At 36.4% G+C, this 25,797-nt stretch overlaps 1 protein-coding gene across 10 annotated transcripts in view; it reads left to right on the top strand.

The window, feature by feature from the left end:
• CDH12 (cadherin 12) overlaps positions 1–25,797 on the top strand; it is a 1,018,075-nt gene that overhangs the window by 947,911 nt on the left and 44,367 nt on the right. For all 10 annotated transcript variants that reach the window (XM_084781268.1, XM_084781275.1, XM_084781271.1 and 7 more), the window contains one exon: positions 4,101–4,288. In XM_084781268.1, coding sequence (XP_084637394.1) covers positions 4,101–4,288 — 188 coding nt within the window. The remainder of the gene's footprint in view (positions 1–4,100; positions 4,289–25,797) is intronic.

Below are 25,797 nucleotides of genomic sequence, written 5' to 3'. Positions count from 1 at the left end.
GCTCCTGACTCAATAAAAGTGCACTCCTGTTATGTAAAGATCAGAAAAACCACTGCTATGTGCTTTTGTGTTTTACAGGCAGTAAAAGCTCAGTGCAAGAACATGGAAGGCACAAGCTTTACTTCAGTTATATCTTAATTCTGAAACGTGCCTCCTGAAGGCATAGTATGAAGTCAATCACTGATGAAAAGTGAAAATTTTCCAACTCATCAAGAGTTTTCCAGTGCCACTGGATAATAATTGAATTTGGGACATACCAGTGTAGACAATCTTCAGAAAGAACATCATAGCTTATCTTGATAGAATGCTACAAAGAAAAGCTGTCTTCACATTTACTGCTATTGGCCTCATAAAACAGTCTGCTATAAAACAGGAAATTCATATCACAGCATATTGCCTTATAAAGGAAGCCATTCCACTGATGGTCTGAATTTCCTGATGGCCTGTAGATTGCCTTTCCAAATTTTTAATGTCACCAACCCACACATGTTGGATTGTCTCAACTGTGAAAATTCACCTTCGGTGACTATAATCCCTTGGATATGACTTCAGATACTCATTTCCCTTATTGGTTACTTTAGAAATTGGTTTTAACGTTTCAAATCAAAAGCTGCCCTATGAACTTAACCTATAATTTGGAGTTACTTTTCCATGAAAGAATGGAAAATGTTAGGCAGAGACATTCAACAGCTTTTGATATATAGTCTCTGATTTTCAAAGTTGCATCTCTACGCTGCCTGGCCCTCCAACAGATGCAAGCCCACTGTGCCTTCACTGTTATTCACTGCCTGGTGACATCAAATACACGCCATGTAGCTCCATAATACACTCAGATTGACTGTCAGTCATTTACTTGGTATATTTAGCAATAAATTTTCTCTATCTGAACAGAAGAGGATTTATAGTGAGTTGTTCAGTACAGGCCTGTTTCTTTGTCTTATCAGGAAATCCTCAAGACCATTCCCAAAATTACTAATGGGCCTTGTGATTGCAATACATCTGGTCACCCATCGTTCAAGGGATTTCGTGGTTTGTTTGTTTTTTTTTCTTTGTTTGTTTTTGGTTTTTTTTTGTTTTTTTTTTTTTGCTACTTTATCTCAAATACAATTGCTCAGAGAGCCACATGATATAAATCATGCAACTAATTAATATTTCTATTTGATATTAAAATAAATGGGATAAAAATAATACATACTCTGTGCTTTATCTTTGCTTTCTTTTGTCTCTGAGAAATTTAGTACGCCTTAAGTAAGGTCTGTGAATTCTTGCCACATTAATGAACAATTCCAGTAACTAGAGCTTGATTATATCTTAGGCATTTCTCAGTAGAAGTTTGGTGTATTGTATGAATTAAGGAAAAATTTCCCCTGGGGTCTCAAAGGAACCCCAGGACAGATGACTGATATGTGCTTGTTTAATATATAAAACTGGTTGCTGGCAGCTCTCCCTCAGTATCTATGAATCTCCCAGAACTTCTCACTCCGTTCCATACCCTAATCCTCTCCAGCCTAGAGGATTGCCTTGCCTTCCCTTCCCCCAATCTCCAGTCCTATGTAAACTCTTAGCCTCTTGGTCCTTGGCTCCTGTCTTGGTATGTTTACAACCCTGGCACTTCATTCTCTTCTTCTCTTGCAATCTCCCATCCTCTCTCCTTTTGTGGCCTGGTTCAGTCTGAACCCTTTCAGATGTCTACAACAAAACCTTCTCCTTAATTATATCTAGTTACATTCATGTCCTTTTTTTTTTTAATTCATAAAGTTGGTGACCAAAGCTAGGTAGCCTTCTGTTACACATTTTTGGCTACAAAAATTTGACTGGACAAGAATATCTGCTGGAAAACAACACAACCTGTCAATTGGCTTTTGTTTCAGTTTCATTCATGGAAAAGAACTGTTCAATGTCTAATAGTGTAATTTAAATTTGTAATGTCAGTAACAAAACTAAGACTGGCTTTTACATTTTTTAATTTATTATAATTTACTCCAATTACATCCCAATTCTTATCCCATCCCTTGTATCTCCTCATTACCACCTTCCTCTCTCTTCCACGTTATTCCCCTCCTTAGACCTCTAACTGAACGAGACCTGCTACCACACCATATGCCCGCATCCTATTAGGTCTCATCTGGATAGCCTGCTTCCCCTTCTACAGTGTGCCTACCAGCCCTCCTCATAGAGGGGAGGTGATTAAATCCTACCTACAACCATGGAGAATGAGCTGTTTATTGCCTGTATCTGAACAAGGCATCTAAGTTTACTGCATGCATTGTCTTTGGTTGGTACAACAGTATGCAGACCTCCTTTGGCCCCGATTTGTCTGCCTTGATGTTCTCCTTGCTGGGCTTCTGAATCCTCTGGGTCTTTCCATCCTACCATTCTTCTATACCACTCTCAAAGCTTCACCTGGAGTACTGCAGTGAGTCCCAGCATCTTTCCCAATATCCTGATGGGTGGAGTCTCTCAAATTACATCTTTGTTGGAGGCAAATATCCACTTATAAGTGAGCATATGCCATGCATGACTTTCTGGGTCTGGTTTACTTTATTCAGGATGATCTTTTCTAAGTTCCATCCACCTTCTTACAAATTTCAAGAATTCCTTGTTTTTAATAGCTGAGTAGTATTCCATTGTGTAAATGTACCAGAGTTTCTTTATCTATTTTTCTGTTGAAGGTTTCCAGATTCTGGCTATTGTGAATAAACCTGCTATGAACATAGTTGAGCAAATGTCCTTGTTTTATGGTGGCACATCTTTCTGGTATATGCTCAGGAGTGGTATGGCTAGGTCTTGTGGTAGCACTATTATAAATTTTCTGAAAAAGTGCCAGATTGAATTCCAAAGTGGTCGTACAAGTTTTTATTTTACCAGCAGTGAAGGGGTTTTCCCCTTTTCTCCAAATCCTTGCCAGCATCTGCTATTGGTCTTAGCCATTCTGGTAGGTGTAAGATGGAGTCTCAGAGTTCCTTTTGTTTGCATTTCCCTGATAATTACAGACATTGAGCATTTCTTTAGGTGTTTCTCAACCATTTGATGTTCCTCTGCTGAAAATTCTGTTTAGCTCTGTACCCCAGTTTTTAATTGACCTTTGTCTTTCACGTTGCCCTGTCATTTTCACTCTGTTCTTACTTTGAATGGAACAGAACAGAGACTAAAAGCTAATGTGAGTTAGAGTCAATGCAAAGAATCTCAGTAAAATAAGTCCTATGTTTTATTAGTGATGTACTTTTAAGTGAAAATCCACAGGGTTTAATTTGACAAAAAATTATATTGATAATACAACACACAGTCTTACAATATTTTATAGGTTTTGCAATTTTCTGATTCAATACCAATATCATAGTAATATTAGTGCTCCACCTGGCTGTAGAAATGATAATTTTCCTTCTTTTTTATTTTTAATACTACAAACAATTGGAGTATCACATTTATATCTTGATTTCAATAATATATGTGTATTTCTTAGGGTTAATAAGTTAATACAAGTCAATGAATATTAAAATGTCTTAAATTCACACTATATTAAGCATTATATATTTAACTTTACCATGAATTAAAAAATTTTAGACTGTATGTAGATTATCATAACAGTTCACTTTTGCTTGACTTACAATTGCTGAATTTATTTTTTTTGAAAAAAATTTTAAGACATGAAAAGTATCTAAATATAACTATTTTAATGACTACCACATTAAACTGTATGTGTAATAATATCTTTATCTAGCTTTCCTTATGTTTTACATCATATATTGTTTTGTGTGTATTGATTTCTCTTATTGCTATTGATTAGGAATGCTTCTAAAATCATATTTAATATTTAATCCACTTTGGTGCAATTGACTCAATATTTTCTCAAAGTAATTGTGATTTCATATTCTATTACTTCTCTTGCTCAGTTAAAACTCTACATCAGGACATTCTGAAGTAAATAGTGGAGAAATCCCATATAAACATAACTATAAATTGTCAATATATTGTCTTTCATATTGTATTACAAAATTCTAAGTTGGATTTACTATTTATATCTATATTGTAAAGCAGTGTGATCTTATTATATACTTAACTGATTCCTCTGCCTTTGCAAATTATGTGTCTCTTACTAGGCATCTTTCATCTGAAAGTTCCTGAATCTTCTCCTGTTGGCTCAGCAATTGGAAGGATAAGAGCGGTAGATCCTGATTTTGGAAAAAATGCAGAAATTGAATACAACATTGTTCCAGGAGATGGGGGAAATTTATTTGACATTGTCACAGATGAGGATACACAAGAAGGAATCATCAAATTGAAAAAGGTACATAGATTGCTTTTTGGACAGTTTGCAAATAGTAAGTAAAATAGGAAAATCAGAGGAAATGATAGCTATTTTTCTTCAATTCACAATTCAGGGTTTTTTGTTTGTTTGTTTGTTTGTTTGTTTGTTTAGCCTTGTTTGTCCTAGACTTGCTTTATAGACCTGGTTGGCCTCGAACTCACAGAGATCTGCCTGTCTCTGCCTCCTCGAGTGCTACAACTAGCAATATTTTAATTATGAACTCACACAAACAATGTATTTCTATGTTTGTAGGTATATAAAATTAAAGCTTCTCAATTTGCCAATTGAATTTTTAATTTCTTCATAATGCTACGATTAATTTTTAAATGAGGTGTAGAGACAGTTGCTTGGACTAACATGGTTGAGATTATCAATGTGTGATTACTAATAAAATATAAATATGTAATTTACACTTTGGGTAAGGATTGGTGTCATTTTAAAGCAATACTTGTTTGGGCAGATAAGATGTAGGAAAGAAAGTCATTGAATGCTAGAAGCAGTGTTTAAGTTTTAGTTTCTGTCCTCTTCAAGGCCTGAGGATGAGGAATCCTGAGAAAGGTGTGGATAGTTAAGACCAGACTTAGGAACTATGTCTGGAATTGGGTAATGGATGATAGGACTTATATTTTGACCTGGAATCTGGCTTCACTATAAAATCTGAATGAAGTAAACGTAGAGACAAAACTTAGTACAAAAATCTCAAATCATTTAGTACTCTCAATGAGGATTTATCTAAATTAGTTTATTTCTGGTCAAGTTTATGTAGAATTTTCATGATTAATTTATTGAGTAAAATTAAGGAGGCTGGCCAAAACTCTGAGCGGCACTATTTTCTAGGCAGAAATTTTGGATTGTAAAAAAGTTAAAAAACTGAGCTGAGGACTAGCTTAAGTGTGTTAACTTATTTCCCTACTCTTCACTGGGGATGCTTAACATTCGTAGTGGGTAGACCTCACAATGGTAAATAAAGCCTGAAGGTATGAATCACATTATTCTTTCCTTTTAAAAATTGTTTTCTTTCACAGTATTTAATACAGGAAAGGAAAAATAACTATGATAGGAAGAAAAAAATGGTGGAGATGAATTCAAAAGAAAAAATTTCTAAAAGATATGTGCTTTGAGATCAGCCTGAATAAGAATGAAAAATATTCTATGAACGTAAACATCACTTGTAGAATACCTTCAAGGTATACAGATTGTTTGCATATTCAAACCAGGAATGTGAGTTCTGGATTCAGAACAGTAAAAAAAAAAAATGTACTTTTGGGCTGAGGACAACGGTTTGCAGTAGAAAGATTTGAATTCAGATCCTCAGCAGCACATAAGATCTTGGATAGAACCATGTTCCTGTAACCACAATGCTGAGTGACAGAGACAAGTGGAACACTGTAACTTCTAAGCAGATCTCTATCTACAAAGCAACATAAACTCTGTTAATCTCCAACTGAATTACATATCATACACATACCTTATTTTATTTAGTGATAAATATACATACTGTTAAACTAAAAGCTAACTATATATAAGACACATTTACTAATTGTCATTTTTAACAAAAAGGAATGATTTTATCTTCAGTTCTATTTATTCATTAATCATTTCAATATTGCTCCAAAATATTAATGGAATTAAAAGAATCACCTTTCACTTAGCTTATTTCTCACATTATAGTGAATTAAATACACATAAATTGTGTTCAGTGGAGAAACTCATTTAATTTAACTCAGAAATGCAGAGTTAAAAAGTGCTTAGGTCAGGAAGAAGACCCAGACCTGTAGTTTATTTACCTGGGGATACTGAAGTGTGAGAAATGTTCCTGTAAATGTTTAATTTCAGAAGCCCTGAGCTATAGTGTTCTATGTTGACCAGATGTCTACATTAAACACAGCATCAATACGGTGACCTTCCAGGAGCAGAAGATCACCAGTTTACTTAAAGAGCCATGATGTAGCTCAGGTGACTTAAAATACCTTTAGACAAGTTGCTCAAAATCCTACCACATTCAAGCTGGAGAAATAGCTCTGCCAGTAAACTATTTGTCTCAAAATCATGAAGTCCTGGGTTTGGATGCTCAAACTCTTGCAAAATGCTGGAATTCTTGTAATAGGCAGGGCTGGGGTTCCTGTTAATTACTGCTAATTGAGCATAACTGAATTGAGAAACTTTAGGTTTAGTGAAATACCCTGTCTCATGCTCTCATAAACGGAAAGGTAAAGGTAGATGAAAAAAAAAGATACCAGATATATGTCTCTGGCCTCTACACATGTGTTCTCATAATTTACATGCATAATCTCACATGGATGTGTGTATGTGTATGTATACACACACAACATGTTTATATGTGCGCACATGTACCCGGAATGGTTCTTATTATTTATTTAATTTTTTGAGATTATAGTATCAGCACATAATTTTTCCCATCTTGTTCCTGCCTATAAACCTTTCTGTATACCCTTCCTTGCTCTTTTAAAAATTCATGGCCTCTTTTTAAAAATTTACTAGTTATCATGTCAAAAACACAGACGAATGCATATTCAGATGTGCAAATGCATATATGTGTGTATGTGTGCTAATATATGTGTTGCTAAATGTGTGAATACAAGCTATTCGTTCTATAAAATGATCTCAGTCAGTTTTCTATTGCTATAAAGAGACACTATCTATGGACACGGTAACTCTTATAAAATAATGTGTTTTATTGGAGATTGCTGAAAGTTTCAGAGATTCTGTCCAGGGTCACCATGGCAAGAAGCCTTGCAACATGCGGGCATCCATGGTGCTGGAGCTATAGCCTGTTTATCCAGATCTACAGGTGGCAGGAAGAGAGCAGGTCACTGGGTCTGACTTGGGCTTTTTTTTTTTTAATTAATTTATTCATATTACATCTTGATTGTTAGCCCTTCCCCTGTTTCCTCCCATTCCTCCCTCCCTCCCACTTCCCCCCTTCTCCCCTCCCCTATGTCTGTGGTTGAGGGAGACTTCTTCCCCCTATGTATGCTCTAAGATTATCGAGTCTCTTCTTGGTAACTTGCTATCCTTCCTCTGAGTGCCACCAGGCCTCCCCATCCAGGGGACATGGTCAAAAAAGGGGCACCCCAAGGTGTACGTCCCCATGAAAAACTGTACCTACCAGAATAATGGGTAAGAGGGGAGGACATCCTATTGAATCTTTAGGTGTGAGAAGCCTGGGAGAAAGAGGAAATGGAAGGATCCAGTGGGTCCTGGAAAACTACAGGCGAGTCTGGGCCCTGGGGTCCTCCGCAAACTGTGGCAACAGCCAAGGAAAAAATAGGCAGTAAAAACCTTGAACCCCTACCCGGACTAGCCGATGGACATTCTCCACTGTTGAGTGGAGAAGAAGATCTAACTCTCACACAAACTCTGGTGCCCCATATTTGATCATGTCCCTTGGATGGAGATGCCTGGTGGCACTCAGAGGAAAGATAATAGGTCACCAAGGAGAGACTTGATACCGTATGAGCATATTCAGGGGGAGGAGATCCCCCTCAGACACAGACATAGGGGAGGGGAGTAGGGGGGGGAAGTGGGAGGAAGGGAGGGATGGGAGGATACATGGGATGGGCTAACAACTGAGATGTAATATGTATAATTTAATAAAAATGTATTAAAAAAAAAAAAAAAAAAAAAAAAAAAAAAAAAGGGGCACCAGAGTTCACGTGAGAATCAGATCTCACTCTCCACTCAACAGTGGAGAATATCGTGTTCGTCGCCTAGGTCTTGGTAGGGGTTCGAAGTTTACTGCCTATTTTTCCTTGGCTGGTGCCTTAGTTTGAGGAGGACCCCAGGACCCAGATCTGCCTGTCATAAAGTTCTTCTTGTAGATTTCCAGGACCCTGTGGGTCCTATTATTTCCCCATTCTTCCATGCTACTCTCGCCTAAAGACTCAATAGGATCTCCTCTCCTCTGACCCAGTTTCTTGGTAAGTAAGGTTTTTCATGGGACGTATCCCTTGGACTAGTGTTTTGATATAAGTGAGTATATACTGTTTGTCTCTTTTTGCTTCTGGGTGAACTCACTCATTATGATAATTTCTAGGTCAATCCATTTGTCCACAAATTTCGGGAATTCCTCGTTTTTAATAGCTGAGTAATACTCCATAGTGTAAATGTACCATAGTTTCTTAGTCCATTCTTCTACTGAGGGACATTTAGGCTGTTTCCATGTTCTGGCTATTGTGTATAAAGCAGCTATGAACATGGTTGAGCATATGTCCCTGTTGTGTGTTAGGGCATTTTCTGGGTATATTCCAAGGAGTGGGATAGCTGGGTCTTGAGGAAGCCCTATTCCCATTTTTCTGAGAAAACGCCAGATAGCTTTCCAAAGTGGTTGTACTAGTTTGCATTCCCACCAGCAGTGAAGGAGTGTTCCTCTCTCTCCACATCCTCGCCAACATGTGGTGTCATTTGAGTTTTTGATCTTAGCCATTCTGATGGGTGTAAGTTGGAATCTCAGTGTCGTTTTGATTTGCATTTCTCTGATGCCTAACGAGGATGAGCATTTCTTTAAGTGTTTCTCAGCCATTTGATATTCCTCTGTTGAGAATTCTCTGTTTAGTTCTAAGCCCCATTTTGCAATTGGGTTGTTTGGTTTTGTGGTGTTTAATTTCTTGAGTTCTTTATATATTTTGGATATTAAACCTTTGTCAGATGAAGGGTTGGTGAAGATCTTTTCCCAGTCAGTAGGCTGTCGCTTTGTTCTCTTGACAGTGTCTCCTGCCTTACAGAAGCTTCTCAGCCTCATAAGGTCCCATTTATTAATTATTGACGTTAAGGCCTGGGCTGTGGGTGTACTGTTCAGGAAGTTGTTTCCTGTGCCTATGTGTCCCAGGCTCTTCCCCACTTTTTCCTCTAACTGAGTTAATGTCTCTGGTTTTAAGTTGAGGTCTTTAATCCACTTGGACTTGAGTTTTGTGCATGGTGACAAATAAGGGTCTAATTGCATTTTTCTACATGTAGACATCCAGTTAGACCAGCACCATTTGTTGAAGATGCTATCATTTTTCCATTGAATAGATTTGGCTTCTTTGTCAAAAATCAAGTGAGCAAATGTGTGTGGATTCATCTCCGGGTCTTCAATTCGATTCCATTGATCCACCAGCCTATTACTTTGCCAGTACCATGCTGTTTTAATTACTGTTGCTCTGTAGTACAGCTTGAGATCAGGTATGGAGATTCCTCCGGAGGATCTTTTATTGTATAGGATTGTTTTTGCTATTCTGGGTTTTTTATTTCTCCATATGAATTTGAGAATTAATCTTTCAATATCTTCAAAATATTTTGTAGGTATTTTGATAGGGATTGCATTGAATTTGTAAATTGCTTTTGGTAAGATGGCCATTTTTACTATGTTAATTCTCCCGATCCATGAACAAGGTAAATCCCTCCATCTTCTGATGTCATTTTCAATCTCTTTCTTCAAAGGTTTGAAGTTTTTTTCGAATAAGTCCTTCACTTGCTTGGTTAAAGTTATTCCTAGATATTTTATATTGTTTGTGGCTATCGTGAAGGGAGTAGTTATCCTAATTTCTTCCTCTGCCTGTTTGTCATTTGTATACAGAAAGGCTACTGACTTTTTCGAGTTTATTTTGTATCCTGCCAATTTGCTGAAGGTGTTTATCAGCTGCAGGAGTTCTCTGGTGGAATTTTGGGGATCGCTTATGTACACTATCATATCATCTGCAAATAGGGATAATTTGACTTCTTCCTTTCCCATTTGGATCCCCATGATCTCCTTTTGATGTCTTATTGCTCTGGCTAGAACTTCAAGAACTATATTGAAGAGATATGGGGACAGAGGGCAGCCTTGTCTGGTTCCCGATTTTAGAGGGATTTCCTTGAGTATCTCTCCATTTAATTTAATGTTGGCTGTTGGTTTGCTGTAAATAGCCTTTATTATGTTTAGATAAGTGCCTTGTATTCCCGATCTCTCCAGAACTTTAAACATAAATGGGTGTTGGATTTTGTCAAATGCTTTTTCTGCATCAAGAGAGATGATCATGTGGTTTTTCTCTTTCAGTTTGTTTATATGATGGATTACATTGATGGATTTCCGTATGTTAAACCATCCCTGCATGCCTGGAATGAATCCTACCTGGTCATGGTGGATGATGTCTTTGATATGCTGTTGTAATCGCTTTGCGAGTATTTTGTTGAGTATTTTTGCATCAATGTTCATAAGAGAAATTGGTCTGAAATTCTCTTTTTTTGTTGGGTCTTTGTGAGGTTTAGGTATCAATGTGATTGTGGCCTCATAGAAGGAATTTGGTAATGTTCCGTCCATTTCTATCTTTCGGAATAGCTTGAATAGTATCGGTATTAACTCCTCTTTGAAGGACTGGTAGAATTCTGCGCTGAAGCCATCTGGCCCTGGGCTTTTTTTGGTTGGGAGACTATCAATGGTTGCTTCTATTTCTATAGGCGAAATAGGGCTATTTAATTTGTTTATCTGGTCTTGGTTCAATTTTGGCAAATGGAATCAGTCGAGAAATTTGTCCATTTCCCTTAAATTTTCGAATTTTGTGGCATAAATGCCTTTAAAGTAGGTTCTTACGATTCTTTGTTTTTCTTCAGTATCTGTTGTTATGTCTCCCTTTTCATTTCTGATTTTGTTAATTTGGATAGTGTTTCTCTATCTTTTCGTTAGGTTGGCTAACGGTTTGTCTATCTTGTTAATTTTCTCAAAGAACCAGCTCTTGGTTTTTTTGATTCTTTGGATTGTTCTCTTTGTTTCTAATTTATTGATTTCAGCCCTGAGTTTGATTATTTCTAGGCATCTACTCCTCTTGGGTGTTTCTGCTTCTTTTTTTTCTAGAGCTTCCAGATGTGTTGTTAAGTTGTTTATGTGGGATGATTCCATTTTCTTTTTAAAGGCACTTAGTGCTATGAATTTTCCTCTTAGCACTGCTTTCAATGTGTCCCACAAATTTGAATATGTTGTTCCATCATTTTCATTGAGTTTCAGGAAGTCTTTAATTTCTTCCCTTATTTCTTCCATGACCCATGTGTCATTAAGTAGAAAGTTGTTTAGTTTCCACGTGTTAGTATGCTTTTTGTTATTTCTGTTGTTGTTGAAGTCCAGCCTTAGACCATGGTGATCTGATAAGATACAAGGTATTATTTCAATCTTCTTGTATCTGTTGAGGTTTGCTTCGTGACCAACTATGTGATCAATTTTAGAGAATGTTCCATGGGGTGCTGAGAAAAAGGTATACTCCTTTGCGTTTGGGTGGAAAGTTCTGTAGATATCTGTTAGATCCATTTGATTCATGACATTGGTTAATGAGGTTATTTCCTGGCTTAGTTTTTGAATCAAAGACCTATCCTTGAGTGAAAGTGGGGTATTGAAGTCGCCCACTATTAATGTGTGGGTATCAATAAGTGGGGCAAGCTTTGTTAATAACTCTTTTACAAATGTGGGAGCCCTTGTATTTGGAGCATAGATGTTCAAAATCGTGATGTCTTCTTGGTTGACTTTACCTTTGACGAGTACGAAGTGTCCATCCTCATCCCTTTTGATTAATTTTGGTTGAAAGTCTATTTTATTAGATATTAGAATGGCTACCCCAGCTTGTTTCTTGTGACCATTTGCTTGGAATATTTTTCCCTAACCCTTTACTCTGAGGCAATGTCTGTCCTTGTGGTTGAGATGTGTTTCTTGAATGCAGAAGAATGTTGGGTCGTGTTTATGCAACCACTCCATTAGTCTGTGTCTTTTTGTTGGAGAATTGAGACCATTGACATTGAGAGATATTAATGACCAGTGATTGGAAAGTCCCTTCATTTTTGGTATTTGTAACAGTCAAGATTTTGTGAGATTGTGATTTTGCAATGGTATAGTTACCTATTTCCTATGTAGTTTTGGTTGTAGACCAGTTGGGGTAGAGTTTTCCTTCTAGTAACTTCTGTAAAGTCGGATTTGTGGCTAGGTACTGTTTGAATTTGTTTTTGTCATGGAATATCTTGCTTTCACCATCAATGGTTATTGATAATTTTGCTGGATATAGTAGTCTTGCCTGGTATCTGTGTTCTCTTAGGGTTTGCAGAACCCCTGTCCAGGCCCTTCTGGCTTTCATGGTCTCTGCTGAGAAGTCAGGAGTAATTCTGATAGGTTTGCCTTCATACGTTACTCGGCCTTTTTCTCTTGCCGCTTTTAATATTTTTTCCTTGTTCTGTATATTTTGCGTTGTTATTATTATGTGACGGGAAGATTTTCTTTTCAAGTCTATTCTGTTTGGTGTTCTGTAGGCCTCTTGTATGCTCGTATGCATCTCCTTCTTCAAATTGGGGAAATTTTCTTCTATTATTCGATTAAAGATATTTTCTGGACTGTGGAGTCGGTTGCCTTCTCTTTCCTCTATCCTTATTATTCTCAAGTTTCGTCTTTTCATGTTATCTTTTATTTCATGAATGCTTTGTGTCAGGAGCTTTTCAGATTTAGCATTTTCCTGGATGGTTGATTCCAGTTCTGCGATTGTATCTTCAAGTCCCGATATTCGTTCTTCCATCTCTTGCAATCTGTTAGATAATGCCACCTCTGAGATCCTTGTTTTCTTCTTTGATGCCTCTTGATCACGTTTTTCTTCTGTGTGTTCCTGTATCATAGCTTCCATTTTTATCTTCATGTCTTGGACTGTTTTAATGATTTCCTTCATCTGGTTATTTATATTTTCCTGAAATTCTTCAAATGCCTCTTTATATATATGATTCTTTTAACTCTTCAGCCCTCTTGTTTGCCTCCTCCTGCAATTGTTTACAGATTTTAATTGTTTCTTCCTTTATCATTGTCTTTACTAGGGCTTTGAGGTCCTTTTCTTGACTATCCATTGTTGTTAGGTTCTCCAGGTTGTTTTCATTGGGAATGCTGGTATTTGGAGATGCCAAACTGTTTTGGTTTTTGTTAGCATTCTTTCGCTGTCCTCTTGTCATTTTGATGTCTCTGATGTTGGAAGATATTTTGTAGTGACCTTCGCTGGTTGAGAGTGGTTAATTGATGACTGATTATAGGTCAGGTGCTCTTGCCTGTGGGGATCAAGGAGTATTTCCGTGGAACAGGTAGTTGATCTGGTTTCCCTTCTGGTTATTTTCCTCTGCACCGTGGGCTCCAGGCTGAGTCTTGGGCTTTTGAAACCTCCAAATCCCAGGCAGTGACAGACTTCCTTCAAAAAGTCAACTTCTACCCCACAAGGCAACACCTTCTAATCCTTCTAAATGGTGCCGCTTCCTGCGGACTAATCATTCAAATATATGAGCCTACTAGACAGGGAGCACTGTTATTAACACCACCACAATATAGTTACTAATATTATGCTTCAGAGCAGAATGTTATGCATTTGATAACCAATGTGTGTGCTCTGCCCTGGGGAAGACTCTCCCACTCTGCAAAGTCTGAGATTCCTGTAGTTCTTTGCACTGGGTTGAAGCCTCCTAGACTTTTCCTAAGGTGTCTCTCAATTATTAATGCCAGCAGACCAATGTTTTCCTTTAATCAGTCACATTAATGAGACTTTATTATTATAGCTTGTTGCATTCGTGGGGTACACAAAGCACAGCAAAGAGAAAAACTTCTCTTTCTTTGAGTTTCTTTGTTTGTTTACATCCTTTCTTTTTTTTCTTTTCTTTTTTGTATTTATCTGGGGGGGGGCATTTTTGTTATCATTTTGTCATTGTTTTTTCTTTTCAAGACAGAGTTTCTCTGCGTAATAGCCCTGTCCTGGATTCACTATGTAGACCAGGCCTTAAACTCACAGAGGTCCTCCTGCCTCTGTATCCTGAGTGCTGGGGTTAAAGACATGTGCCAACACCATCTCCAGCCTATTTGTTTACATCCTATTACCTTCCTAGTCCAACAGATTTATCTGAGCTTTCAGTATGCACATTGTACTGTACATGTATCCATTAAGACTGGCATCCACAACTCTGCATTTTGGTTGTTTATGGTTCTCTGTACGGTGATAATCTTCTGCAAAGATGTTTCCCTGGTGGGAGATGTAAGTACATATATCTCTGGGTAAAAGAGCAAATATTTTGAACATAGTTAAGGATTATGCTGGTTTAGCAAAGTGGCAGTTGCAAAACTTCCTACAAGAAGTGTAACTTTACTAGCCCTGGTAGTTGGCTAGTGTTCACTACCAGGCATGACTTCCCTCTTCTTTAGTGGGTCCGAAGTTCAACTGGAAAGCTGTTGGTTACATGAAACTTATATGTACTTCTATTGTACCCTAAAGGGTACCATGCCTTGCTGGTGATTGTGGTGACGCATAGGCATTATCTCTGTGAATGACTGTTAGTTGTTTCCCTTCTAGAGTATTTGGCTTGGTTATGTTTTGTTTATTTTACATTTCTTATTTCTTCCTTTAATAGAATAGCATTCACTATTTAGGCATTAAAGTCATTATCTTGATAGAATGCGTTGCCATACATTTTACAACATCATTCAGAAGACATTTGTGGAGCAGCTACTAGAGTACTAGACTTAATCAAGATTTAGAAGATAATGTTGAAACAGGCAGCTATACTCCTTGCTCGAGAAGTTATTTGCTAAAGGGGACAGAGTTGGTAGTGATAAAGTAAAGCTGGAAGGACATACATCACTGTAAAGTGTTGTTAAGCAAATGAAGGGAAGGGTCTTTAAGAGAATTGATCAGGAAAGCCTTCCAGCTAAAGAAGTAGAGATCAAATATGTAGTATCTAGATGATGTATGTTCCCTGAAAACCGGATCACTAGTACTTCCAAAATCTCTGAGGGTGGGTGTGACTGGCAAAAGACAACAATAATGATGATGATGATGATGATGATGATGATGATGATGATGAAGGAAAGAATGAAGGAATGAAGGAAGGAAATAAGGAAGGGCCTCGGGCAGTGAGGGTAGGATGCTGGGAGTGGATGATACCCAAGAGGACTTGGAAAGCCTAAGTAGGGTGTCCAAAAGACATTTGTACAGACCCTTCTGTCTTTCATAGTCTGTGTTGAGAAGCCAGATGTAATTCTGATAGGTTTGCCTTTTTTGTGACTTGGCTGTTTTTTCTTGAAGCTTTTAATATTCTTTCTTTTTCCTGTATATTTAATGTTTTAATTATGTAGTGCTCTTAAAAGAAGAATTATTTTATATTTGGGCAAAAAGATATTGAGATACAGTTAAAGATTGAAGCATAAGGTTCTTTGACATTTACAGTTATTTTCCTTTTTGAAAAATCTCATTTTAAGTTTCAGAATATTCCATGCTGCGAAGTGTACAATTTTTTCATTATTTTTATTTTTTACATATACATTTATATTATTATACATATATGCAAAAAACTACCTACAGCAAGAAGAACTATGAAACATTCAGGAATTATGTAAATGTTACATTCATAGGGTTTTGTGTATTTGTATTTGGTGTTTTCATTATTTTTTTATCTTTTACCTCACCATTGTTTCCTATTTACTTCTTTTATTTTCTTATTTTTCTCTGAGGAACAGAGAGGTAAGTAGATGAACATAATGCTCAGGTATATATGATCTGAGAATAGTGAAAAAAGGTATTTTTATTTATTTTGTTTTTAAACTTGGTTTTGATTCATTTTGTGAGGGCTCACACAGAATGACATTTAACTGTCACTTTAAATTCAGAGTAACATTATGAAACTTTAGAAATATCTCCAAGGCATAAGACATTTTAAAAAATAAAACAAAATATGAAAGACACTGTATTGTATCATATAATATTGCACAGAGCTAAAAATAAAAAGTCAAAACATTGATGGCAATTTAGTAACGGGGATAAGAAAACGAACAAAAATGAGCCATAAAAAGTGATTCCCATATAAAATCTGAAAGGTGGGCCACTATGTGTGTATGTGTGTGTGTGTGTGTGTTTGTGTGTTTGTGCATTTCTTGCTGCATGACTAATATTTTAAGGATTACAATGGATAAATGAAGAAGAGTTTGTATTTATTTGATATCAATACAAATAGAAATGTGTTAAATCTTTTCAGAACTGAAAATACAAAGTTATTTATTGAAATATTTTGATGATTTTTCTCCTGTTTGTGTAATTATAACAGTAGGTTGAATATCTAATTACAAAAGTCTGGTTTAATATCATACGCAATATGCAAGGTCACCAATAATTCTGTACTGTTTTTTCACCAGCTAACAAGTGATAATGCATGAGTGTTAAAAAGAGAATTAAAAATTTATTCATTAGTACAAGTGACACTACAAATTATTTTAAAAATCTTATAATAGTGATGTAAACTGGCTTTCATTTAAAATTTACATAACTATAGCATTAAAATGTAAAGCTGAATGATTTTTCATCATAGGAGATCAAGCTCAATATTTACCACTTATGGGAACAGTAAACAGGTGTTAATGAGTTCTTTGGGGCCTTTATATTATGTATTTGCTCACTAATCAGAAACTTTCTAAATCCATTTTCTGTTAAGCAGTATTAAATCACTTGGAGTCCATGCCACGTACATTGGTAATATAGCACCACCATGTGGTCGATCTGGAGAAAATCTCAAGACTGTGAAAACGTGTACATAAACCTGCCGTTTCTCTAATCACTGTTTTGTTGTTGTTTGCTTGTTTAATATATTCTGATATGTAATTTTTAAAAGGTAAATGTGTGGCAACATTTGCATCTGTGAACGTTAGTGTCTGTTTTTAAAACAATTTTATTTTTCCTTTTATTGTTTCTTTTTTATATTAATTGGCACTGGAGAAATGAATCAATGGTTAAGAGTTTTGATTGCATTTCTTTAAGTGTTTCTCAGCCCTTTGATATTCCTCTGTTCAGAATTCATTCTTCACAGTTTAGTGGAGAGTGGGATATATCTTTCTCACGTACTCTGGTGCCTCACATTTGACCATGTCCCCAGGAGGGGGAGACCTGGTGGCACTCAGAGGAAGGACCTCCAGGTTACCAAGAAGAGACTTGATACCCTATGAACATATACAGGGGGAGGTAATCCCCCTCAGGAACAGTCATAGGGGAGGGGAATAAGGGGAAAATGGGAGGGAGGGAAGAATGGGAGGATACAAGGGATGGGATAACCATTGAGATGTAACAAGAATAAATTAATAAAAAAAAAAAAGAAAAAAAGAAAAAAAAAGTTTTGATTGCTCTACAAAGTACCCAGAACATACATGGCAGTCCACTATTGTCAGTAGCTCCAATAGGAAGGAATCCAATACACCATTCTAGCCTCCACAGGCACTATATGCACTTGGTAATCAAACATATATTCCGAATATACATATTCAATGTATAGATATTTTAACGCATAGTTAGTCTAGAATATATATATATATATATATATATATATATATATATATATATATATATATATATATATAAAATGCAACCTCTACTTGCTTATCTTGTACTTTGTGTAAAGGATTTTCTATACATACACATTCATAGCTATATTTCTTGATTTGAAAGAGTTGTTCAGTTTCATATATATGTGACCATTTTCATTATATATATATAATGCTAGCCACAGACAGATGTGACAGGGTGTCTAACTACTGTATTTTTCCAGCATATAAGATGACTTTATAACTCCCCCTGAAAAATCTCTTACTAAGTCAAAGTCAGGGGTTGTTTTGTACACTAAGTACTTACCTGCAGCTTGCTTTCCCTGGCTTCATATGTCCTGCACATTTAGTAGGGGAGGAGTGCCTGATGATTTCCCTCTCTGTGTTGGGAGTATTAAGCAGGCAGGAGCAAGCTGAACACATCCTCCTGTAGATCAAAGAGAAGAACATGAGAGAGGATTGGTTGTACAGAAGAACCCATCCATTAGACTCAGAAAGCTGCTTGCGTTCAGAATGAGTGTGGAGCACTCCTTAAAAGGGCAGTGTAGGCTGCCACAGGTTCTCTGATGGCATGTAATATATAACCTGGCTGTCTCTGCCTTGCCTTCTAATAGACACGTCAGAGTCTGCTGCACAGGGTGGGTGCTGCAAGAGGGGTAGTCTTAAATGATGAGGATATTCCAACCTCTGTATTTCAACCGGAAAAGTTGGGAGTCTTATAAGCCCAGGTGTCTTATGCGCCGATAATTTATTGACAGTTATTTGTAAGATGTCCTCCCTCAGCCTTCCCTCTTTTCTCTTTTCTCTGCTACCCTCCTCTTCCTCCTTCTACCCCTCTATCCTTCTATTGAGGTTATTTAACCTAGTGCCTTGTGCTTTCCAGGCAAGTGCTCTACCATGTAGGTATACACCTAGCCCTTTGATTTTTTTTTTTTGACAAAAGTTTTTTAAAGCACTCTTAGTGATGGAAAATTAAATATTCATAAGCTACTCTATGTGTGATTTATGGTAACTATAAACTATATTTTGTAAATTTATTAAATATTATCATTAAAAATCATAACATGAATTCAGTTATGTTCAAGATCTTAATATTTCTAATTAAGCAAAATCTACCTAGAGTAGGCCTGCTTACACTAGAGAAGTGTGTTGGCCAGAGGAATAGAGTTTGCTATTTTAATTAAGATTGTGTGGGAAGATGTGGATTAAGATGAGCGGGAAGGAACAGACAAGTAGCATTTTGTACCAAGTAATAGTTAATGTGGATGATTTTTTTCTTTTTAAATACAAAATACCTTTAAACAATTAAGAAAAAGAAATGTGTGTGAGTAGACTTGAGGATATGGCTCAGCACATAAGGACTTATCATTTAGTAATGAGGCCCTGGGTTCAGATTGGTACCATACATGCAAATGAGATTATATTGCCAAGGTTACAGAGGAAGTTTAAGATTTCCTTTGCGCTCAATGGCCAGCCAACTCTTGGTAATTTGGTGAGCTCCAGGTTTAAGAGAGGTAATGCCTTAAAGAAGAAGATGGTTTCTAGGACCCTATGGGTACTTCTACTTTGCTATTCTCCCATGCTTCTCTCATCTAGAGTCCCAATAGGATGTCCTCCCCTCTGTCCCAGTTTCCTGGTAAGTGAAGACTTTCATGGGCCATGCCCCTTGGGCTAGTATGCAGATATAAGTGAGTATAAACCATTTGACTCTTTTTGCTTCTGGGTTAAATCACTCATTATAATCATTTATAGCTCAATCCATTTGTCCACAAATTTCAGGAATTCCTTGTTTTTAATAGCTGAGTAGTATTCCATAGTGTAAATGCACCACACCAGGGGTCCTGCTCAATCTATGGGACCTGCCAAGGACAATACGTGCAGTAAACGTCAAACCCCTACCCAGATAGAGCCAATGGACAGGACATTCTCCATGTTGAGTGGAGAGTGGGATATGACTTTCACATGTACTCTGGTGACTCATATTTGACCACGTCCCCTGGATGGGGAGACCTGGTGACACTCAGAGGAAGGATAGCAGGCTACCAAGAAGAGAGCATATACAGGGGGAGGAAGTCCCCTTCAATCACAGTCATAGGGGAGGGGAGTAAGGGGAAATGGGAGGGAGGGAAGAATGGGAGGATACAAGGAATGGGATAACCATTGAGATATAACGAGAATAAATTAATAATAAAAAAAAAGAAGATGGAAAGCAATAAAAGAAGACATCGCCCATCAACCTATATCTTCCATATTTATGTTTCAGTACATGCACTCACGCCTTCACACAAATGTACACACATTTATAAAGCTGCCTTACAATGCTCTTTAAAACACTTATACAAAAGAAATATTCCTGCTTATATTTTCCCATTCATTCTTTCTAAACTCTGAATCTAGCAAATCTCATTGGCTTCTTTAAATCCTCTGGACCTGCCTTTGGCATCAGGGTTTAAGCTTGCCCATTTTTTTTTCTTCCTGAGTCAGGCTTACAACTCCTCTATCGAGCCAATATTTTGACCTGCGCCTGCTTCATTCCTTATTTCCATCTCTGCATTGGCTGTTCTCCCAGCCTCTCCACTTACTTTCTTTTCTATCTTTGACCCCAAAAGTGAGTATGTGAAGCTCCATCTGTTAGTGTATATGAGGATTTTCTGGCATTCAACACCAGCAAGGAACACAGTTGGAAGCACATTCTCTGTTGCCACTTTTGGCATCTTCAATAGATACAAATAAGAAACACTTCAGTACACCAGACTGATTGCAATTCTGCAGCTCCTTCATTCCGCAAAGAAAACCTAGCAAGAAGAATGTCTTCATTAATCTGCTTCCTACCTCTTATTTTATACCCAGTGTGCGAACATTTCATTCTAACCTCCTACGATGCATGTGGAACATATATTTAAAATATTGGAGTCTCATTATTTTATGTAAATAGAAGTAGTTCATCACATCTGTATTTTTGTCCCATAAACTTAAAAAAAATGTCATTGAGAAACATGTTATAAATTTCCTTTGGCTAAAGGGAAATTTCACGTTGGTTTACTGTTTTCATTTTTGGTATACTGGTTCTTATTTTGAATTGCACGCACTCTAAAGTTAATTGTATTTTGCAAATACTAAAAACCAAAGTTGTATTGATTTCAGAAATATAAAACATGAAGTTTGGAGAAGAAAGTCGTTTCAGACATATACAGGTTGATCAAAATTTTAACTTCAAAAAACATATACATTCTACCATGTGAGGAAGACCTATGTTAGGAAATGATTTATGCTGTATATGAATTAGAAATATGTGTTTTTTCAAAACATATAACATTTGATTAAGTTTTTCTTAATTTTAGAAGAGGCTTCTCTTCTCTTTTTCACTGAAATGTGTTCATAAAAGTATTGGAGGCTTTCATAATTATGCATTTGATCTTCTTTGTTTTGTATCAACTGCTGGATGTATTTTTTTAAAATTACTGTCACTAATTGCAGTCTTTGAAATAGTGCTGTTTAGTTTTGAGTTAATTTGTTAAAACTGCCAATATGTGGCAGTGTTGTAATAGATGTGAAATGAAGTAAAAATACTTTAAAAGAAAAAAATGAATGAATTTGTAGTTAATAGTTTTGGCTATTTTTAGAACAAGCTGAATGGGATGTGTACTTCTTAATTGGGAGAATTCATTTAGAATAGTTTGCCAGAAAATTTCATTTTTATGTACATATGTGATTATGTATTATGATAAGGAAGAATTATCTTTCAAATTCTAAGTTTCAGTCTATTTTCCCTTACAGGACATACTCACCTGATAGACTGATGTCTTTGGTTTATCGAGTGCTTGATCACATTTTATTGTGGTATTGATTTGAATCCTGACACAATGATTATGGAATACACACACTATCTTAAGCCTCTTCCCAGAGAAGAATTTGTTATTATTGATCATAAACTAAAACTTAGAAAATGTTATTCCTTCTCAAAATAAACCTCACTCTGTATGTTTTGTATTTATTTTCCTGACTAGGTAGAAATAGGCTTGTGTTACAAAAGTGTGTTCCCATTGACTTTCTGTCCTGCCTTAGTCTGATATAAATATGTCTCCAATTATCTGTCCACAAATGATCTGTTCCATTTCACATAATGAAATCTTCTGATCATCTGTTTCCTGAAAAAGTGTCTTTCTAATGACTATATGACTTCTTAGATTCTGAAGGACACAATCCTATTAATACAGGATATATTTTGTGAGTGTGATTGCCTCATTGTGTTAATGAAAAAGATATTCATCATAAAATGTGAAGAAAGAGCACAAAAGACTGTAAAGATTGGCAAATGGGAATTACTATCGGCCAGAATATATGTGACTATGTCCTTTATTCATTACCACAAAATAAGAATTATGATATGAATTGGTGCTGCAATAAGATCTGAGGCTTACAGTCCATTTCTGTGATCACTATTACTAGGAGAATTGATTTGCCGGTTATTTAGTTGTTGAGATATTTTTTTGACCAACATTTGTCTGTGATCATCTTTAATTCTGATTGTTTCTGTCACTTGTTGTAAGAGTACTTGTGTCTTCATAGGTAACCTCTTACAAGGAAGCCTATAGTTACTTTCATCACTTTCTTTTAAAACTTCACATAATTATGTCAGAGGCTCAATTATATGTCAAAGGGTTAAGCACCTTATTTCTATCTGTATAATTTATTTTCCTTTAAACTTCAGTACCTGGTTTGTTGGCATGCTATTAAATTCACAGACCATGCACACACTCAATACTGGACCAATGAACACAGATGTTGAGAAACAAATGATGCTGCTGCTGCTGCTGCTGCTGATGACAACGACAATGATAACAACGACAACAACAACAACCACCATCATCATCATCATCATAAATCGAGGCACTTCTGCATTCTGTCCACCAGTGACACTGATTTTTAAATTTATCAAAATGTCAATAAATATCCATCAATTTGTATGTAACATTATGTAAAAGCAGGAACTCTAGAAGCCTCTGGGAAGTGAACCACTTAAATATTAATACTTTTTACATTATCTGAAGTGTGAAAAAATATCTACACAAAATGCTCTTTATCGTTTTGGCTACTCTGCCACTAGGCAAAATAAGTATATAGAAGGAGAAATTAACTATAATAACCTAGTTTGTCTATTTCTCTTATTTTATTTAGAGCAAAATTGAATAGAGATACCCTATTTCACTAAAATGTTGATCTCTTACTGCTTATCTTCCTATAATGTACTTTCCCTACACCCCTGAAACCTGGATCCAAGTGATATTTTTCTAGTTAGAGGCAAGGATTCTTCATTTAAACCCTACTTTAACAACTCTTTTCTTACCCTTATAGAAACACTTTTCATCTTAAATGTGCTATAACTCCTGTCTGGTTTTATATTTATTATAGAAAAATTAAATCCACTCAATTTCACAAGAAAATTAATTTCATCATGTAAATTCATTTTTCTAAGATTCGTAGCAAATTATGATTAGTCTGTATTTCTTTCAAATGCTAGAATTTCATTGTGATCATTAGTATACCAAGTTCATTATGTTTAAAATACGATGGTAGTAAGGCAAGTGAGCAGTTAAATTCAAGCAAAGAGCCAACTGATGGTTCTCTCTGCCCTTCCTGAGATACATGATTTTCTACAGAGAGATTGCTTAACGGTCAGTGTCATGAAGAGGAAACTCCAACTTGGATATTACTATGGTGTTTCTCCTAAACTTTTTTCTCCATAGCTCTGATCACAGTGGGATGTAAGTTTAGTTGCAAGACAAATCTATAGGTGCAAACAGGTTTTCTCCTGCCCCCACTGCCATCTCTAAACTTTGAACACTGAATTTCTGCCTGCTGAGTTAGGTCAAGAGTTCTTAAAGGCATAGACTAGCTTTTCTTCTACGATGATGAGTAATACAAGGGGAAATGATTTTAGAATTTCTCTCCTGTCTTTGCCTTGAAATTGACATACCAGTAAGGAGCCAAGTATATTCAGGCAGTTGTAATGCGTAATCAATAAAATAAATAAATTTGAGGCTTCTGGAAAGAATTCTTGTAATTGTGCAAGTGTAGACATTTCAGTGTGTAAGTGAAAATAGGGGAATTAAGTGAGGAGGATATGGTAGCCATGCCTGTATTCTAAGACAACAGCTGACTCTTAAAGCACTAATGGAGCAAACACAAGTGATGCAGTTTTCTCTCTGGAAACACTTGCAAGGAAGCAAATAAAGATCAATGTTTGTGAAACAAAAATTAGAATAAGTGACTTCAAAATTGTATTGCTTAATACTTCCAGAACTTTGAGTATTCATGAAAACTGATACTTTTATGTTTTTTAATTCAAATAAATGTGTACTCCTCTTCTTTATATATATATATATATGTGTGTGTGTGTGTGTGTGTATGTATTTATATATAACATCTAATACATATACAAATACAATTAAATTATATACGTTACTATAATATATAAAACAATTCTATGTAGATATATATTTAATTGTATAATCATATATGTATAATTTCTCTTTCAGACTTCTCTTATAGCACATGATGACAAAATTTTACTTCTTGGAATGTATTAACTATACAATATGGGTTTGTTCTAGAAATGTTGAAATTGAAGATACATGTTGCCCCACCAGCCTTGTACACCACCTTATGAACCTTCCTTTTAATAAACCGTAATTTACACTATGGAATACTACTTACTCAGCTATTAAAAACAAGGAATTCCTGAAACTTGTGGACAAATGCTTTGAAATAGAAATGATCATGAGTGAGTTAACCCAGAAGCAGAAAGATTCAAATGGTATATACTCACTTATATGTGGACACTAGCCCAAGGGGCATGTCCCATGAAATACGTCACTTACCAGGAAAGTGGGACAGAGGAGAAGACTTCCTATTGGGACTCTAGGTGGGAGAAGCAAGGGAGAATGGAGAAATAGAAGGATTCAGAGGGTCCTAGAAACCTACAAGAAGAACATTATGATGGGCAGATCTGGGCCCGGGGGTCCTGCTCAAATTATGGCACCAACCAAGGACAATATGTGCAGTAAACTCAAACCCCTACCCAGATCTAGCCAATGGACATTATCCACAGTTGAGTGGAGAGTGGGGACTGACTTCCACACGAACTCTGGTGCCTCATATTTGACCATGTCCCCTGGATGGGGAGGCGTGGTGGCATTCAGAGGAAGGATAGCAGGCTACTAAGAAGAGACTTGATACTCTATGAGCATATACAGGGGGATCAGGTCCCACTCAGTCACAAGTCATAGAGGAGGGGAGTAAGGGGAAAATGGGAGGGAGGGAGTAATGGGAAGATACAAGGAATGGGATAACAATTGAGATGTAATATGAATAAATTAATAAAATATATTTTAAAAACAAAAAAATTTGTAATTAAAATCTTAAGATTTTAAGTCATCTCTCCAACACTTTTATCATTTATGAAGATCCTTCAGAAACATTTTAAAATATGTGTCTGCTTTGCCTTGTGCTTATTTATCCCAGCCAAACATTCTTGCAACTTTAGCAGTTTCTTCTTTATTCAATATGAATAATATTTATCATGCTCTCTAGGCAAATGGCTGCGGTTTTGGCTCCCTTGCACTATTCTGTATAGCCCATGCTGTTATTGGAATCATCTTGCTTCTGCCTTCCAAGCTCTGGGACGGTCACTGTGTGTCACCACACCAGACATAAACAAAGCAGCTTTGCACAGAAACACAAATATGATAGATCCCTGCTCCTCATCATGACAATAGTGAAGCCAAGATAGGTGGATTGTAAATTTAGAGCCAGCCTAAGCCACAGAATGAGATTAAATGTCCTAATGTCCTCCTAATGCCGACCCCCAAAACAGTACTCCAATGCTATGGTGGTCCCAGATGATAAAGCTTTCAGTTAGGGAGACGGAAGAACTAACATTTGAAAATAGCGCAAATCTAAACTGACTATCAGTGCATATGCACAAAATTATTTCCTTTGTTACTTGCAGCACATGCCATAATTTAACAATATGTTTGAGGTTACCATTCTTGGTGATGTATTCTGACAATATACTGCAGCCACACTAATTTTATGTGTAACTCTGGGAATACGAAGAACTGTAATTTTCATTGTACTGACTTTTCATCGCGTC

This window comes from Acomys minous (assembly GCF_964271855.1).
Source record: "Acomys minous genome assembly, chromosome: 5".
Classification (NCBI taxonomy): Eukaryota; Metazoa; Chordata; class Mammalia; order Rodentia; family Muridae; genus Acomys; species Acomys minous.
Note: the sequence above shows the minus strand (reverse complement) of the source record. Positions and strands in the feature narration are given on the sequence as shown.